The 16,437-nt window shown below is 41.1% G+C and overlaps 1 protein-coding gene across 1 annotated transcript in view; it reads left to right on the forward strand.

Moving 5' to 3' along the window:
• Positions 1–350: 350 nt before the first annotated feature.
• The window catches only part of si:ch211-202p1.5 (uncharacterized protein LOC103909337 homolog), a 37,117-nt gene continuing 21,030 nt past the window's right edge, over positions 351–16,437 (forward strand). The window contains exons 1-2 of the mRNA XM_005937634.3: positions 351–846; positions 12,505–12,661. Of these exons, the coding sequence (XP_005937696.1) occupies positions 786–846; positions 12,505–12,661 (218 nt within the window). The 5' untranslated portion in view covers positions 351–785. The remainder of the gene's footprint in view (positions 847–12,504; positions 12,662–16,437) is intronic.

A 16,437-nucleotide genomic window follows, 5' to 3' on the forward strand; every position in this document is an offset into this window, starting at 1 on the left:
AACACTTAAAAGTTCAGGTCTACAGTTTTCACTCAGTGTCTCCAGGCAGGTTTTACTCCAGCTGCTGGTGGGATAATAATTCAGTGAGGGTGAAGGAATATTTCAAAAGGGGCAGGATGACAACTATACATGTATGCACGTGTTGCCCCACACAGATAAAGACGTGTGTGCCTAAAATAGCAAGCTGGGCTGTTCCACACGTGTAGAGCACTCTGTGAGGAGATCCCAGGGAGGCGAGCGTCACAATTCAGCTTACACAAAGAAAAAAAGAGGCGAGAAGATGAAAGAGACTAGTGAGGGACGCGGCAAGCATGAGAGCATGACATGGCTGAACCACAGGAGGAGGAGGCTGTGATTAATGACATTCAAGCTGTGAAGGTGTCTCAGTGCAGAGCCAGCCTCCCCGTTGTATCCTCCTCCTCCTCTCGCAGTCACTTCTCTCCATCTGTTTTGATGCAGCTCATAACAGATCGTCACATTATCCTCCCTCCGTCTTGAAACCGCAGCAGCCTTGGGATTAAACCCAGCACCACACTCCTCTCAGTGCTGCACCTGGGAGGCAGCTGTACACAGCGCGTTACCTGACTGGACATTTGAAACAAACCCTCGGAGCCCATTCTTCGTCTTCTTAGGTGCTCACTGGAAACACTTAGGTTAGGTTTTGATTCAGCAGGAGCCTCTGCTCTGCTGCTTCAGCTCCTCCAGCTGCTGCGAGGAACTTTACGAGGAGCCAAGGTGCTTTTGCTCCTTTGATTTCTCACCTGGATGCTGAGGAGATCAACAGGATGGACCTCACCTACATTTGTCTCCTCTTCACGGCTCTAATGTTGATCCAGCACAGCGAAGGTAAACCCGTTTTTATATCTGTCCAATTAGATGTTTGTTGCTAGATGGGTGGGATGTAAGGACTCTGTTTACATGGTATAATTTACATGATCCTCTTAAAAGACAATGCATCACTAAGCAAATTAAGGAATATGTTATTCTTTGAGATCTAAGTATTTCTCCAGATGCTGATTAATTTTTATTCCCCTTTCAGGACTCAGTTTGATTTTATTAGCCAGTGAGTTAATAAACAGGTTTGTGGACTACCATGGCAACTTGTTAATTTTGGAGCCCTGAAATTAATAAAAGGTAGAAAAGAGTTATCAAGCTTACAAAAATAATAAACAAAAGTGGTTAAATAAAAAATAATGACCTTTTTCTGTATCTCTTACATAAATACTGCTCATTTTTAATACCGTCACAGCTTCTGCAAATCAAGTATCAAAAATCGATTAGGAATATTTAAACAGTGTTTGAGATGTCAATAAATTATGAATTTATTCATTTTCATGAAGGAAAAATCCACAGCACTACACGTTATTTTTCATGACATGAAAGCACTGCAATCTCAATGTTTTAATGTTCATATTATTCATATTTTAATTGAAAGCAGAAACAACATCAGGACTGTGAGGCTGTATAATGAGATCTGCAGCTAGGCGCTCTGCTCTCTGGTTTCCACAGTCGAGCTCATCGTGACATTTTATTATTCAAAAAGCAATCAGAGGTCACGTAGCGTGTAAGGACTCCCTCTGTTGTCGCTTTCTAGCTCTTGGATGATGAAGTTTTACAGTGTCAGTGTCACGGCACCCTGTGACCTGCTGCGCGTGAATATATAATCATACCCTTGCTCTTTCAGCAAATTCCTGTGTTGAAGGTCCTACGAACAGATAGCTGTGGAGGGCCGTCTCACACTTCAAACATGATAGAGGTCAAATTTAAAAGGAATATGTCTAATTCAGGCTAAAAATGTCAAAAGTGTGTTTATACTTCTCTCACTCTTCAATGTTGATGAAACTGGAACTAAAAGTAACTTTCCAACGTCACCATCTTCCAACACAGGATTGCTTTGTGTTTTAAAACGGCTGGTCTGGTTATAGTAAAACACCGCCAAATGTGATCTTTTCTGGGACCAAAACACCAATGAGAATAATACTGGAATAAACTGTAGGTTCAAAATACGAAACCCCAGTGAGCAGCATCACGATGGTTTCACCTTTCTTTGCATATTGTCGACTTGCTTCAGGTCTTTGAAGTTGCCGGGCTTTCATTCATGCACAGCACTCTTAAGGACCCACCACAGCATTAGAGTCAGGTTGCGGTCTGGACTTTGGATCATTGCAGACCTTGGGTCATTGCATTACCTCAGTACTTTTCTTTTTCAGCCATTCTGTTGGAGATTTGCTGCTGTGCTTGGGATCACTGTCTGTTTTAGGCCAAGCTTTAGTCCAAACTTTAGGCCTCACACTGACTCTAGAATACATTGCTATGTAGGTAAGTTCACAGTGGATTCAATGACTGCAAAGTGCCTGTTGCTGCAAATCAAGATCAAACTGTCACCCTTCTACCACCATGCTTCACAGTTAGTGCTCTCCAAGCAAAGTACTTTCTTTGACAGAAGAGGCTTTCTCCTGGGAACCCTTATAAATAAGCCATACCTGTTCACTCTTTCTCAGTTCAGAGAGCTGTTCACTTGGTACACTTAGTACAGATCACCCTCTAATTGGAAGGTTAGTGGTTCGATCCCTGTCTGCTCGAGTCTGCATGCCAAATATCTTTGGGTATGATAATAACCCCAGGTTTCCTGCACTGGAGTTTGAATGATAGATAGGTAGACAGATAGATAGATAGCACGTAGTTAGGGAATACATAGAAGATGTTTTCATGTGAATGAGGCAAGCCATATAAAGTGCTCTGAGTAGAGGAGTGCTGTATAAGACACCAATATTAAATAAATTCTAACAACAGCTGATCAAGCTTAAATGTGCAGCTGTTCTTTAGCGTGACATCCGCTGGTTTCCTCTTTCTGGCGCAAAGTGGGCGATAAACAAACGAGAGAGAAAAGCTGATCAGCTGATCATTGATCAGTTTCATGATCATGTTCATTGAAGTAGAAACAGGAGAGGGAGGGCAAAGAATGAGCGAAGAAGAGGCAGCTGTGCAGCATAAAGACAGAATAACTCCTGCTTTGTGTCTTTTTCCATCCTAGCTGAAGTACGGGACAAACTGTGCTCCTTTTCAGCTCAATACCAAACGCGTAATATTTTCTCTGAATACGGGATGATTCCGGTTTTTACAGGACGGTTGACAACTCTACTAACTAACCTTATGAATAAAATAAAGTTCACTATCAGTAACATCATACCCACCCAGCTGTATAGAAACTCCGTCATGCTAGCTAGTACGCAGTAAGAGAAAGTCAGCATACCAAAAATAAACTACACCTAAACTTGGTTCATATCTGACCCAGATAGACTGCAGGTCATAACTTCTTACCTGAAGTTCAGTTCACCTGACACTCGGACCGGCGGCCGCCTCAGGTCTCTCCTCCTCCTGCCTCCCCTTTCTCTCATCCTCCTTCTGTCCTCCACCACTTGCTAATGTTACTGAATCTGTGGAAGCTCCGCGATAGCCACCACCAAACAACTGAGTTATTTTTACACACCAGCCAGCATCTGGCCAATCCACCACCTTTCATTGTTTATACCGTTACCAAAAAAAAAAAAAATCATTGGCCCATAAAAATGAAAAATCACCATAGACGGGTAAGATGGGACGATTTAGTCTGTGAAGCTGAGTTTGAGCCACACAGAAATCCAACCATGAACACAAAACGACCTCTTGTAGCCTCCAGCTAACATACCTGAGGGCTGCTGAGGAAATAAGTCTTACAGCTGTACATGCTAAGGACTGTGCGGTAAAACCCTTTTCATTGAAAATTAATTCTTTTTCAAATGACTGATGAGTCAAGTAAAACTGTGGATTTAATGAAAGCTGGTATAATCTGGTCTTTAGCTGAGTTTGGGTAACAATGCCTGGTTTAGGTGTTCTTCAGACTGTTAGCACATTCAATCCCCAGATATCTTTGTGAAGCAGCTAATAAAAATGTTTTCAGAAACCTTGATGGTAAGGCCCTCACAGAAGGAAGAAGTAATTTTAAAAAATACAAAAGGACATTATTTCACATTAGCCCGAGGTATAGTTTGAGCCTGCCAGGAACTTTAAAAATCGAAGCAGGCTGGGATATTTAACTTTTTGAATAGGTTTACCTGCAGAACTGGATTGTGGATCTTTCATTTCTAAAACCAGGGCTGTGTTGTGTTTTCATACTCCTAAATTTCCTGCACAAGTCTAAACCAGGCTTTCTATTATAGAAGAGTCATTTACAAAGAAAGCTTTGTAGGCTTGATAAAGGTGCCTACATAGTGAATAAAAATTCATTAATTATTTTAATATACAAATATTGAATTGAAACACTGGGAAAAAAATCATGGTTTGTCAAACAGACTCATTTCATGGTGCAGGCGATGAAGGACAAACACATTATCGGGTGTTTTAAAGAGTTATTTGTGATTTGAACTCATTTAAACTTTTGAAACACCAAAGACATAAAGTGGAATAACCAGTCTAGGTAGCAGCAGACCAGTGACCCCGCTGTTCTCAAAGATAACATTCCTGGTTTGGTCTTTAGGTTTGTTGGCTTGAACCACACGCAGTGCATACAATGGCTTACAGAGCCGATCTTCTCAAAAGAATTTACAAGCATAACAAATTTAAATCATACTTTATGCTCATTCTTGCATGATGAATTTATATTTGTGATAATAAAAATGTTGTCACATGTACAGTACGTGTCAAAGAAGCCTGACACCAAGTCTAATTTAGCATGCCACAGGCCAGCCAGCTGAAGTACAGCTGGGCACATTTATGTGTAATCCTGGTAAGAACAGGATTTGGTGCAGCATTACAGTATGACCCTCTTGGTGTTGCTGAATGAAAACCCACATCCTCAGGTAGATCTTAAAGGTTAAGGGACGGGGTGGCTACTTGCAGTTGCAAGTTTTCTTTTACATTTACACACCACAAGCTAGAGCTAACCGTTGTAATCATTTCGAGCAGTGTGCAGTTAAAAGGAAAATATAAATGGAAGTTGGCTGAACATCTTCTCTATGAAACAAGAATTACTGAGGTTTGTCATAAAGTGTGAGCACATTCTGAGAAACACCAGCGTTCTTCCTGTTTCTACATCAGTTGAAATCGTCATTATGAAATAGTACTTGTGGTTTCGGGTGTCCTGACCAACACTCAATCTACTCATTTCCTCTTGTTCAGCAGTGTGCATGCTCATTACTGTCACAGGGTACTACTTATGACTGAGGTGAGGCGAGGAGCTGCCTTTTCCATGAAATATTTAGCATACTGAATTACTGGGTACATGCTACCTCCATCATCTTAAACAAATATAGTTTGGGTAGAGTCTTTGTTAGCGTGAGGACCTCAGAGAATTTTTAAAGCACCTTTCTGTCAACATGTTGTCCCTACTCTTTCTCTACTTTTCTGGCTGCCGCTGTCTTTTTTTCCACTTACCAAACTGTCTACCGTTTTTCTTGCCATTTTTCTGTCTCCTCTATCTCCACCTTCCCGTTGGTCTTAATCTGTGCTGCGTGTTTTGTATTTGTCTATCACAGCCAGACATCTGAGCCTTATTAGGGATTGCTGGAGAAAGCAGTACTTTGAAATCACAAGACAACACCACAGCCTTTGTCTTCGAGCACTGAGGACACTAAATAAAACCTAACAGCCTGTATAACAACAGAAACAGCCTGAGCTGGTTGAAAATGTGCAGATGGGTGGTAATTTGAAAGAAAAACTACAACCCTGACCCTTACAGTTTGAGCCCTACACTTCTGTTCCTGTCCATTTTTCCTTATAGTGAGACTGGTCACTGCAAATCAATGCAAAGTAATAACTCATATCACCTTTCTCTCCTGGGATAATGATGCCCCAGTCCACTAAATGATTAGATTAGGAAGAAATGTTTGGACTTGTACCCTGGGCACTCACCGGATTTCAGGCCAGCTGACTTTAGAATGAAACAAATGAAGTAAAAGAATTCGGAAGAATGGTGTTGGTATCTCCAACAGAGATCAGCAGATTTGGACAGTCAGTAGCTAAGAGCAGATAAACTGTTCTGGTAGTAAGGGCACAACACTTTACTAAAATATTTGGGAATTTTTAAAAAATTTATTTTTTCATTTATTTTATTCATTTTACTAATCCTTGAACACAATCTTCATGCCACTATGTAACCCTCGTTTACATTTCCTATCCCAAATATTTTGGAATGAAACAAGCCATCAGCTGTCAAACAGCTGTTTGGTAAAAAGCTTAAAAATCTACAAAGACAATCTTCAAAAAGTCACAAATCTCTAATGTTTTGGCAAATAACATGAAAGGGTTAATTTCTCCGTCAAACTGCAACGTGTGCGTCAACAAAGGATAAAGTCAGGTTGCCTTCTGTAGCTCAGGTGTCATCATAATCACTAACTTGACGCTCGCCTTTCTTCGCTCTGTGCTCACCTGTGCTCAGTCTGGAGGTCAGAAGGTCTCTGACAAAGCAACATGTCCAGGGTGGCCGTCAGAGTTTCATCAGGGATGGTTGATGGAAAGTGTATTTTGTTTTTAAACTCTGAAGTGTAATTTTATTCTGCCTTTCGTGACATAAAACTGGAGACACTGGGGCTTCAACGGCCCCAAATTAGGCTGGGAGTTTACTCTGGCTTTAATGTTGGCCTCAGTACATTTTTATAATCTCTGAACGTTGTGCCCGCCAAGGGTAGAATGTTCAGAGACAATGCCCAAGAGTGCGCTCAAACTAAATACAGTGTTTTACTTCTTACACAAAACCACTGCATACCTTCTGTTTCTTTTCAAGTGTTTATGAATGCTGAAGAATTCAAAGGACTGAATGTTACAGAGTCGTTTCCTGGCTGAGAGGTTTGTACCTGTGCACTGACTTCTGCCAGTCCAAACAACCAGCTCGTGGATTAGCAGCTGATCCATGTGTATATTGTCAAATATTGTCAAACCCCGCGGAGCCTACCAGACCCTCTCATAACAGGGGCAAGAAATTAAACTTTGGCTCAGCAGTCCGCACACGATGCAGGATCCTGAACAGGGGGTTTGCCTCTTGGTATTTCCCATGATTTTATTTTTGTTCTTAAGCCACAGATGCAAAATAGCACACGAGCTTGCATGAATACTTGAACATGTACGTAAAGTATGCAGGTTCATATGCACAGGCATGTGGATACCTGTGCTAAAGGATCACAAAATACTAAATGCAAATTATGGGAAAGGAAATGTGCATCACACTGAGAGCTGCTTAAAGGACTGAAAGGGTGCCAAATACAGAGACGAGATCATAAGGTCCAGGAAAAGTTAAATGTTTACATCCATAAAGTGTAATTCACTGCCTGTGGCAAGGAAACAATAAAGAACCAACTTTCAGCTTGAAGTCTGATATCACTCATGCTCCTATAGAGAACAAGACTGGCAAATATCCAAGTAAGATTTCAGGGACAGTGCTTCCCCCATAGTGTGTGTAAAATGTATTATGCCGAGCTCAAGATCAGTCTGATATGTTGTTGTTCTTCTTATTATTAGTAGTATTATTATCATTATTATTAGTAGTAGTAGTAGTAGTAGTATTGTTCTGGCATTCATTAAGAGCATCACGTTCATGGTCTCTTTTGTATTGTATTTGTGTTACTTTTATCTGTCACAGCTGCTTTGAAATGTTCCCTGATATGCAAACGACTGATGGATCTGAATTATGGATTCAAATGTTTACTAAGACTGATATTAAGATTCTCAAAGCTCACATTATGATGTTTTAGTGGCAGACAGCATCAGTTTGCAACTCAGGTTCTGGAAATGACACTAACCAGACAAGAACCGAACCCAAGGTGCTGACTGAACATTTTGGCACCTTGTTCCACACAGTGAGCTCTGCAGGAAGAATAAACTCAAAGTGGTGTTGCGTGACATTTGTGATACATGATGTGACTTCTTACCCAGCTCGTGAATTAAATTGTCTTTTCATTTTACTTTTATTCTCTATGACGCGTTCCTCTTAGATATTTTCTGCTCGTGATTGAATTAACACGAGAAGCTCTGATGCCCACCCAGATTTTGTTCGTTTATTTCTGGCACAGTTAGATGCTTAGCTCTCATTGGCTTCTGCCCAAGACAAACAAAGCCTGAAACTTGAAGGTTTGAAAAACATCTGGAATCAACTAAAGATGCTCAGCCTAAGCAGACTTAGCGGTCCCTGTATTTCCTCTGTCTCTGCAGGTTTCTGAGCATTGTAATTAACACAAACGTCTTTGGGACTGTGCACCAACCCAGTGTGAGTGTGAGTGACCCATTGAGTGTCCACCATCAGTCAATATCAGACCCCTAACTATAACCCTTAGGTGGCCTAAAATTGCCCCAGGAGGTTGTCCTTACGTCATTCAGCAGAGGTCATTTTGTCTTTATGATATAGTCATAAAATCTTGGCTTTTGTCATACAAAAAGGAGTATTTAATTAAATAAGGTGATAAGTTCAAAGAAGGCTGCGATGATAAAATAAAAATGATAAATGATATTTCAATTTTCTTCTTGACAGATCTCAGCCCTGAAATCAAAACGTTAGTGAGGATGAAGCGAAAGGCACCGACAGGTGGTGGCACTGAAAAGTTCACTTTTTTTTCCCCCGACAAACTTGAGGATTCGCGATACGCTCAGTGCTGCAAACATCTGCACGCTGCACTCTGTCATTATTAGTATTATTCTATCCTTTCTGCAGACCGCTCAATCAGTGTCCATGTCTCCGATTTTGCAGTAATTACAACAAGCTGCTTTTTTCGTCTTCAGTCAGAAGTCTTAACTTAATCAGAGGTTTACAGGACAAATGAGCGATGGAGACATCTCCCTGTTCAAAAGATGCAAACCAGCGAGGCTGGTTGCATCTGTACATCAATCTTTGATGCTGTACATACACATAAAACATGTGTATTATATATTCTGTTAAAGAATATAAAAGCAATGATGGAGAAACTCGAGCCACCGCACAGCTGGGTGCCGCGTGTTCAAACTGAGAGAGGCAAGGTCGACATTGATGCCAGTTTGGTTTTTTTCTGGCATATTTCTGGCCTTTGGACTCGACATCAGTGCTCTAAAGTGACATTTTGGAAGCAACACTCACTCAGTCATCCTCTGGCACAGCCTCGGAAAAGATGAATAATAATGACTAAATAGGAACATGATAATTCAATATCACAAAATGTGAAACTGGTTAGTGTCATATTATCTTTTTAGCTTTCAATGCAAATGAGTGGCCTTTCAAGCAGTTGAAAGTCTTTATTGAGGAATTTAGTTTTGATGACAGAGATTTAACCTGACAAATCTTTGAAGTCATCTGAGAGGCAGCATTATTTGACTGTTTCCTCATGCAGGCCAGGATTGAAACCTCTAAGCTGCTTGTCTAACCTCGTCTATGTACAGTACGTAAAGGTCACACTCAAGCATGTGTGTTTTTAGGAGGAAATGTGAGGACCATGGATAAAAAGTGTGAAATCTCCATGCCAAATGGATTCAAACCTCAGTATCGAGAAAGTCCCTCAGTTCAGGTGAGTTGGACTTGGCTGCCCGAGAAGTAACTGTGCAAACCAGTTTGGAAAATGTGTTTGTTTAATGTGCCTTCCTGCTGCAAAACTCCAGATACAGAAGCACTGAGACGTGAAGTTTCCCAAAAACTTTTAACCGAAGCAGAACTGATTTTTTATTTTACCTTGACTAATAACTAATAATAAATATAATTCCTGGTGTACTTGCACCAGCTTCAGTTACATAAAGAGGAAGGACACTTTACAGGTCATTTTTCTTCTGTCAGATTAACAGTTGTTTTTATCTTTAAACAAAGATTCAGTTTTTTATTTGACATTCTTGCTTTGACTGAAACTCCGCTGATCACGCCTCAGCTCAGTTTCTACCAACCAGTAAGGTGATGTGAAACATCTGTGGTGTCGACCCCACTGTGAGGTCAGGAAGTCTGGATCAAGCCTGAAGTGCTATTAGGAAGTTGAAGCTAAGCTGGGATTAAAATCATTTTACATTTTGTAGAGTTTTCTTGTCAAGGCATTTTATTCACATTCAGTGTTTCAATCAGTCCGAAGGTTTCCTCTTAAAGAAAGTCATCACAGATCCTTTTCAGAATATACTTTAGCATTACCACAAAGACCGTGGGTTAAAAATAAGATCCGAGCACTCTGAAGTAAAGCAGAACAGGAGATCCATTATCCTCTTCATCGTGTTGTGTCTGATATCGTAATGATGTCTGGCAGAAAGCTGCTGTGCTGACAGATGTGTCCGTCTGGCACTGAAGCATTCAGGTGTGCAAAAACACACACATAACTTCGACATGACGTTGCAAACAGCAGCAGGTAGCTTTGTGTGGTTCCCGGTCTGTACTTGCCTAAATAAAACCTCCTCACTCCTCCATGACAGCACCCTGCTGCTCCGAATATACAAAATGCTCTGTATCAGTGCAAAGTGCATGCATATGTGTTAAAAATGTGACGCAAAATTAGATTTGAGCGTAGGCGGGCTAGGCTCAGTCTCAGATACAGAGCAAGAAGTTTTGGCATCTGGAATCTGCCACTTAAAAAGAGCCATTTAATGTTGCCTTTTATTGGAGGTTTTCCGTGCTGGTTTACCTCCGGGTAGTCCCAGAAAATCCTGGAGAGATTATAAATCTCAGCATCCCCCAAAAGTATTTTGAAAATGTTGCTCGAGAAGTGTTTTACTGGGATGCTTATTATAGTAAAAGGGCCTCCACTGACTGGTGTGTCTGAGAATGCTCATCCTGCTGATGATGGCTGGGGTTAGTTGAAATGTGAGCCTTTATGAACTTTCTTTGGAAAATGTGCATGAATAAAAACCTAATGTGATTCTCTGGGACACAGCCGGGTGAAGAACAAAGCTACACCTAAGTTTATTGTGAGAAAAGGTGTTATTTTGCTCCCACGTGTAAATCGTGTAAATCCCTCTTGGACGCCTAAACGTTCTCTCATGCGCATCGAGAACAAGATCAAAGGCCGTCTGTGGGTTCTGCCTGTTTTATGGGCTCTCTGTGTGTACGTGTGCTTTTAAACATGTGTCTTTGTGTTTGTAAGTCTATGTTCAGGTACAATATTACATGTCATTCATGCTAAGGGAGTTGTGTTAAGTTAAGTGGGAAGGAACAGGGAGTTGTTCTGACGTTCCGGTGACAAAAACAAAGGCAATGACGGCTCTGGCTCTCTTATCGGAAACACACCAGGCCCGTTGGAGGGCATGGTGTCATGTGACTGTAGCTGTGAATGTGCTTTTCTGGGGTGTTGATGAAGACCTTGAGGCTATAAAATTGAATAAAGTAATTTCCGACTTTAACAAAGTAAAAGCTGCACACAGACTTTCCTTTGTTGTGCACCCAAGGAAAACCTGTGAGTGAATGAACTAGTTAGGTTAAGAGTAGCTATTTCTACAGGTACTGGATTGATTGCCATGAAATTTCTAAAAGGCATTCATGGCCCCAACAGGCTGGATCTCTTTGTTGATGCATTAACTTATAATCCTGCAGTCGGCTCTACCACCATGCAAGCCGCTCTTGAAGCTGCTCATGGTGGGTATCTGAACTTTCTTAATGTTTACCGTCTTCACCATCCATCGTTTGTATCCTGTTGATTTATGTTGACATTTCTTATTAGCAGCAAATGAAAATAAAATGAATAATAAACCACCATACAAATTTAAACATTAATATCTGTACCCAGTCTAGATCTTAAAACCAATATTTTCAGTCTCATGTTTTACCAGTTTTCCAATCTGCCCCAGGGCTGGTGATGTGAGCAAACCCTGGCGTTATAGTTTCTGGATATAATAACTGGAAGTATATAGGAATGAAAGTTGGATGCAATGTCCATTTTTTCTTTAGGTCTATGAGAAACTGACCCTACTGCTCAGTTGATACACGGCCCCAGTAAACACTTTCCTGACGTGTCCCAGTGGCCATGCTTATTTAATACATGCTCGTATTTCAGACTAGGGGGCGTATGCTTTTTTGCACTGGACCTGCCCAATGGGTCCTGTTAAAATGACTACAGAATTTATATACAGTCTATTGTTTTTAGGCATTTGCAAATTATCAGTGGCAATTGCACATGCAAGCTCACAGTGTAAGGATCCCACAGTATTCCCACTCTTCCTGTTGATGCTTCACGTCTCTTTGCATTTGAAACACGTACATACCTGTAGGAATTCACGTGCTGTGTAAGCAGTTTTTAATGTATGTTTCCACCTCGAGGTACAACAGATCATCATCAGCAAAAATGTAAAGAAAAGAGACAAAGAGACTGACATGTGGATAAAATATGATTGCTTCTCTCCTCAACACCAGCTTTAGATGAGAACTGCTTCACATGGCTTCTTCATTAATATTGATCTAAACAGAATTGGCAGTAAAAATTTGAATTCTGAACTCAAATCTCAAGTTAATCTCTCATTCATCCACTCATGACAAAGCAGCAGAATCGCTGCATACTTGAGTAGATGATCATTAATAGCCGATAACCCTGCCCTGCCTGTGTGTTCCAGCCCTCTCTGTTTCGAGCTCTGTGCTGGAGGATGGCCCCCCAGTGCAGCTCCCCCATATGGCTCACCGGCGAGAGAAACGCTGCTCCTGCGAGAACCAGAAAGACAAAGAGTGCATTTTTTTCTGTCACATTGGCATCGTCTGGATCAACACCCCAAGGTGAGTCTGCGAGAGAACAAAATTAAACATTTTATGGCTTTGTTTCCTCTGTAATGAAACATTGGAGTGTTGCGATAAAGTTTATTGCCGTAAATGTGATGACAAAACAAAACCGAGAAAAGAAGTTGTCTATAATCTGTCCAAAGGATAAACAAAGTTCTGTGCATGCAGCTTTAGCAGGGCCGTGGGTGGGAGGCTTCTGCAGCAGCTTCAGTCCACGAATAAGATTAACTTTCACTGTTTTGTCAAGGCAGTGATTTTCTGAATTTTCAGTGATTTTCCCCTTATTCTGCCTCAGACCAAAGACATGCACAGTAGCACATTAGCTTCACTGCTGAGTCTGAAGCAGATAAAGTGGTGACATGGAGCAACCATTCACCAACCATTCAGAGACTTGAATGGTTGGTGAGGCTAGAAATTTTCTCTACATTTCTCAGTTCATTTCCATATTTCTCCTTAAGAGAGTCAGACTCTGCAGCACCCGTCCTACTGAGCATACATGTGTACACTCAACCACTTATCCACATCAGGGTCATGTGAGGTGGTCAGAGCAAAAGGCAGAGTTCCCCCAGAACAGCTCCTCAGCCTTAGTCACATCCACTGCAACAAGTCTTTAATTAATGCCTGGTTCAGCTTTCAATTCAATTCAGTTTTATTTATACAGCGCCAAATCACAACAACACACAAGACACTTTATATTGTAAGGTAGACCCTACAAAAATACGTACAGAGAAAAACTCAACAATCATATGACCCCCTATGAGCAAGCACTTTGGCAACAGTGGGAAGGAAAAACTCCCTTTAAACAGGAAGAAAATTCCAGCAGAACCAGGCTCTGGGAGTGGCAGCCATCTGCCGCGACCAGTTGCTGTGAGAGAAGGAAAACAGGATAAAAGACATGCTGTGGAAGAGAGCTAGAGATTAATAACAGTATGATTCAGTGCATAGACGTCTATTAACACATAGTGAGAGAAGAAAAAACACACAGTGTATCATTGGAATCCCCCAGCAGCCTACACGTATTGCAGCATAACTAAGGGAGGATTCAGGGTCACCTGGTCCAGCCCTAATGCTTCAGCAAAAAGGAAAGTTTGAAGCCTAATCTTGAAAGTAGAGATAGTGTCTGTCTCCTGAATACAAACTGGAAGCTGGTTCCACAGAAGAGGGGCCTGAAAACTGAAGGCTCTCCCTCCCATTCTACTTTTAAATTCTCTAGGAACAACAAGTAGGCCTGCAGTGTGAGAGCGAAGTGCTCTAATAGGGTGATATGGTACTATAAGGTCATTAAGATAAAATGGGGCCTGATTATTTGAGCTTTAATACTAATACTACATTTCTTTAACTCTGTGAAGAGACAAGTGAGTAACAAAGGTTCCCTGAAACAGCCATGTCGGGTTGACTTGAATGTCTTTTCTAGTCCAGTTGTTCATATTTTTTAAAATGGCTGGCCTCAAATAAGAAGTAGGCGTGCAGCTCCCTTCACAATTGGTAGCAATTAACTTCATTTTAGTTCAGTATGCACAAGCAACGAGTAACCGCTTAGATGTGGTGGAGCTAATGAGAAAGCACACCTTTCCTAAAGAAGGGTTGTTTCTGCTCAGTTTCCTCTCCGTGTCTCAAAAGAGCTTTTTTTAACCCTTTAACACCAACTCAACAGAGAGTCTGAAATCATGGTCGGACCTTTATCTGCCCACAGCTGCTTAACTCCTCACAGCCTGCTCCCGTTTGTGTGTTGACATTTCATCCTCAACTGTTTCTAGAAATGAGACACAGTTATAATAATAATAACTCAATTTACCCAATAATGAGATGAAAAGATTTAAAGGTAAAAATGTGGAAGATAGTGTACAAATCTTAGAATAAAATAATAATAAAATGGAAAAAGTAGTCTGGTTTGAGCTTTACTATATGTATTTACAGCATCATCCCTTTTGATAAAGTGCAATTATGCTGTTCAGTGTTTCCCTGAATTGGTTACTGCACTGTAAGCTGTTTCATGTCATGCCAGTAAGTCACACTCCAAATTAATTGGTGTAGAAAAAGACAAGTCACCAAAATAGCTTCCAGAGGTTAGCCAAAAATGGCTCCAGTGGTGGTGGGACTGTTAGCTCACTCTAAATATAGCCATGTGGTAAAATGCAATCTTCCTGCTTTCACTATAAAGACGCTTTAAAGAGCACTGCCAGCACCCGCCGTCACTAATGATGCCACTAAAGGGCGTTGGGGAGTCCCGAGTGCATTTCCTTTTTCTTCACACACAGCGTCATTTAAAATATGTAACCTTGCTAACATGTACGCGACAGAGTGAACAACATGTTTTATTCTTGCAAATAACCACATCTGTAGACCTAAACAAAATTATCCATTTGAGAACAGCGCTTGAAGGTTCACACTGTCGGTAGGAGAGCAACAGACAGAAGATCAGAACAAGCTGAAATAATGTTGGGGGTTTTTCTACTCGTGTTGTATTGTTTAAAGAGAAAATATCGAGTAACACCAGTGTAACCTTTAAAGGACATCCTTTGGCTCCCTGCTATTTTACACCAGAAGAAAACAGAAATCTCGGAGTACTCGAAGCACAAAGGCTGTTTTTAAAGTCCGATTTTCACCTTCACGAGTGTTCAAACAAACAGTGAAGTCAGTGAGGAGTTTCCCTCCCAGTTACAGATGGATGTGTCTGATCATCCAAAAAGGCAGTGATCCAAACTAAAGAGAGAGACGCCAGGATCAGAACCACCTTCAGTGAACTCAAACAAACGCAATTTATTTAACATCTGCTCGTTTTTGGACTCATTTATTTGACAGCAAGACAACAGAAAACATATTATTATTTTGGCACTGTCACTGACAATATGAGCCAATAATTAACTGTCAAACTCAGTGCCTGCCGGCATGACATGGTGTCAGGGATGGCGTGGTCATATTTTAATGGGAGGACACAGTGTGAGATTTGAGTTGTGCTGCTGAATAGACTTTATTCAAAAGTTTTAAAAAAGTCCAAATGTAACGTGTTATCAGCCGCCCCTCCACACGCGTGACCTGTAGGCGTATACTGCGGAGAAAACAGAAAATTGTGCTATGGGAATGATTTGGTTTGATGTAGACACCAAATGAGTAAAACATAATCGTTTGCTGAAAGTTTCAGGGATTGTCAGGGATTGATGTTTGTGTCACATCTGGCGAGGCAGACGGTGAGGCGTGGGGAGACTGGGGACCCAAGTGCAGGCAAATGGAAATAAGGGTGGAATGATAACAAAAAATGAGCCTTTATTGTCAGCTGTACAAATCCTAAAGAACTGAGGGAGCTATAAATACTGAAACGGAAACCAACAAACTAGCAGTGATAAATCATGATGAAATCAAAGATTAACAATAACACAAAACACTGGGTCACTGACCCAGGACCGTGACAGTTTGAAGCCCAGTTTTGTCCACACCAGCCTCCTGCTCACTCGAACATCACATTATATCCTTCTTTGCTTCTGTCGTGATCTCTGCAGGCCTCTGCTGAGCACAACATCTGAATGAGAGGATATTTGTTTTTATATTTCTTCCTGTTAAATCACTCTCAGTACCTCCAGTATCATAAAGGATTTATCCTCCTCCAGGTCTAATGCTGCAAGAACTCTGGTCGTGTAGCTTCGTGTAGACAAGAAGAAAGTAAAGGTTCACTCTCAGTCATTTCCAGTGTTGGGACTAACGCGTTATTAAGTAACGCGTTACAGTAACTACGTTATTATTGTGGTAACGAGCACGGTAACTAGTTATTATGCCAA

The sequence above is a fragment of the Haplochromis burtoni genome, unplaced genomic scaffold, assembly GCF_018398535.1.
Source record: "Haplochromis burtoni strain Fernald_Lab_line unplaced genomic scaffold, NCSU_Asbu1 Contig_232, whole genome shotgun sequence".
Taxonomy (NCBI): Eukaryota; Metazoa; Chordata; class Actinopteri; order Cichliformes; family Cichlidae; genus Haplochromis; species Haplochromis burtoni.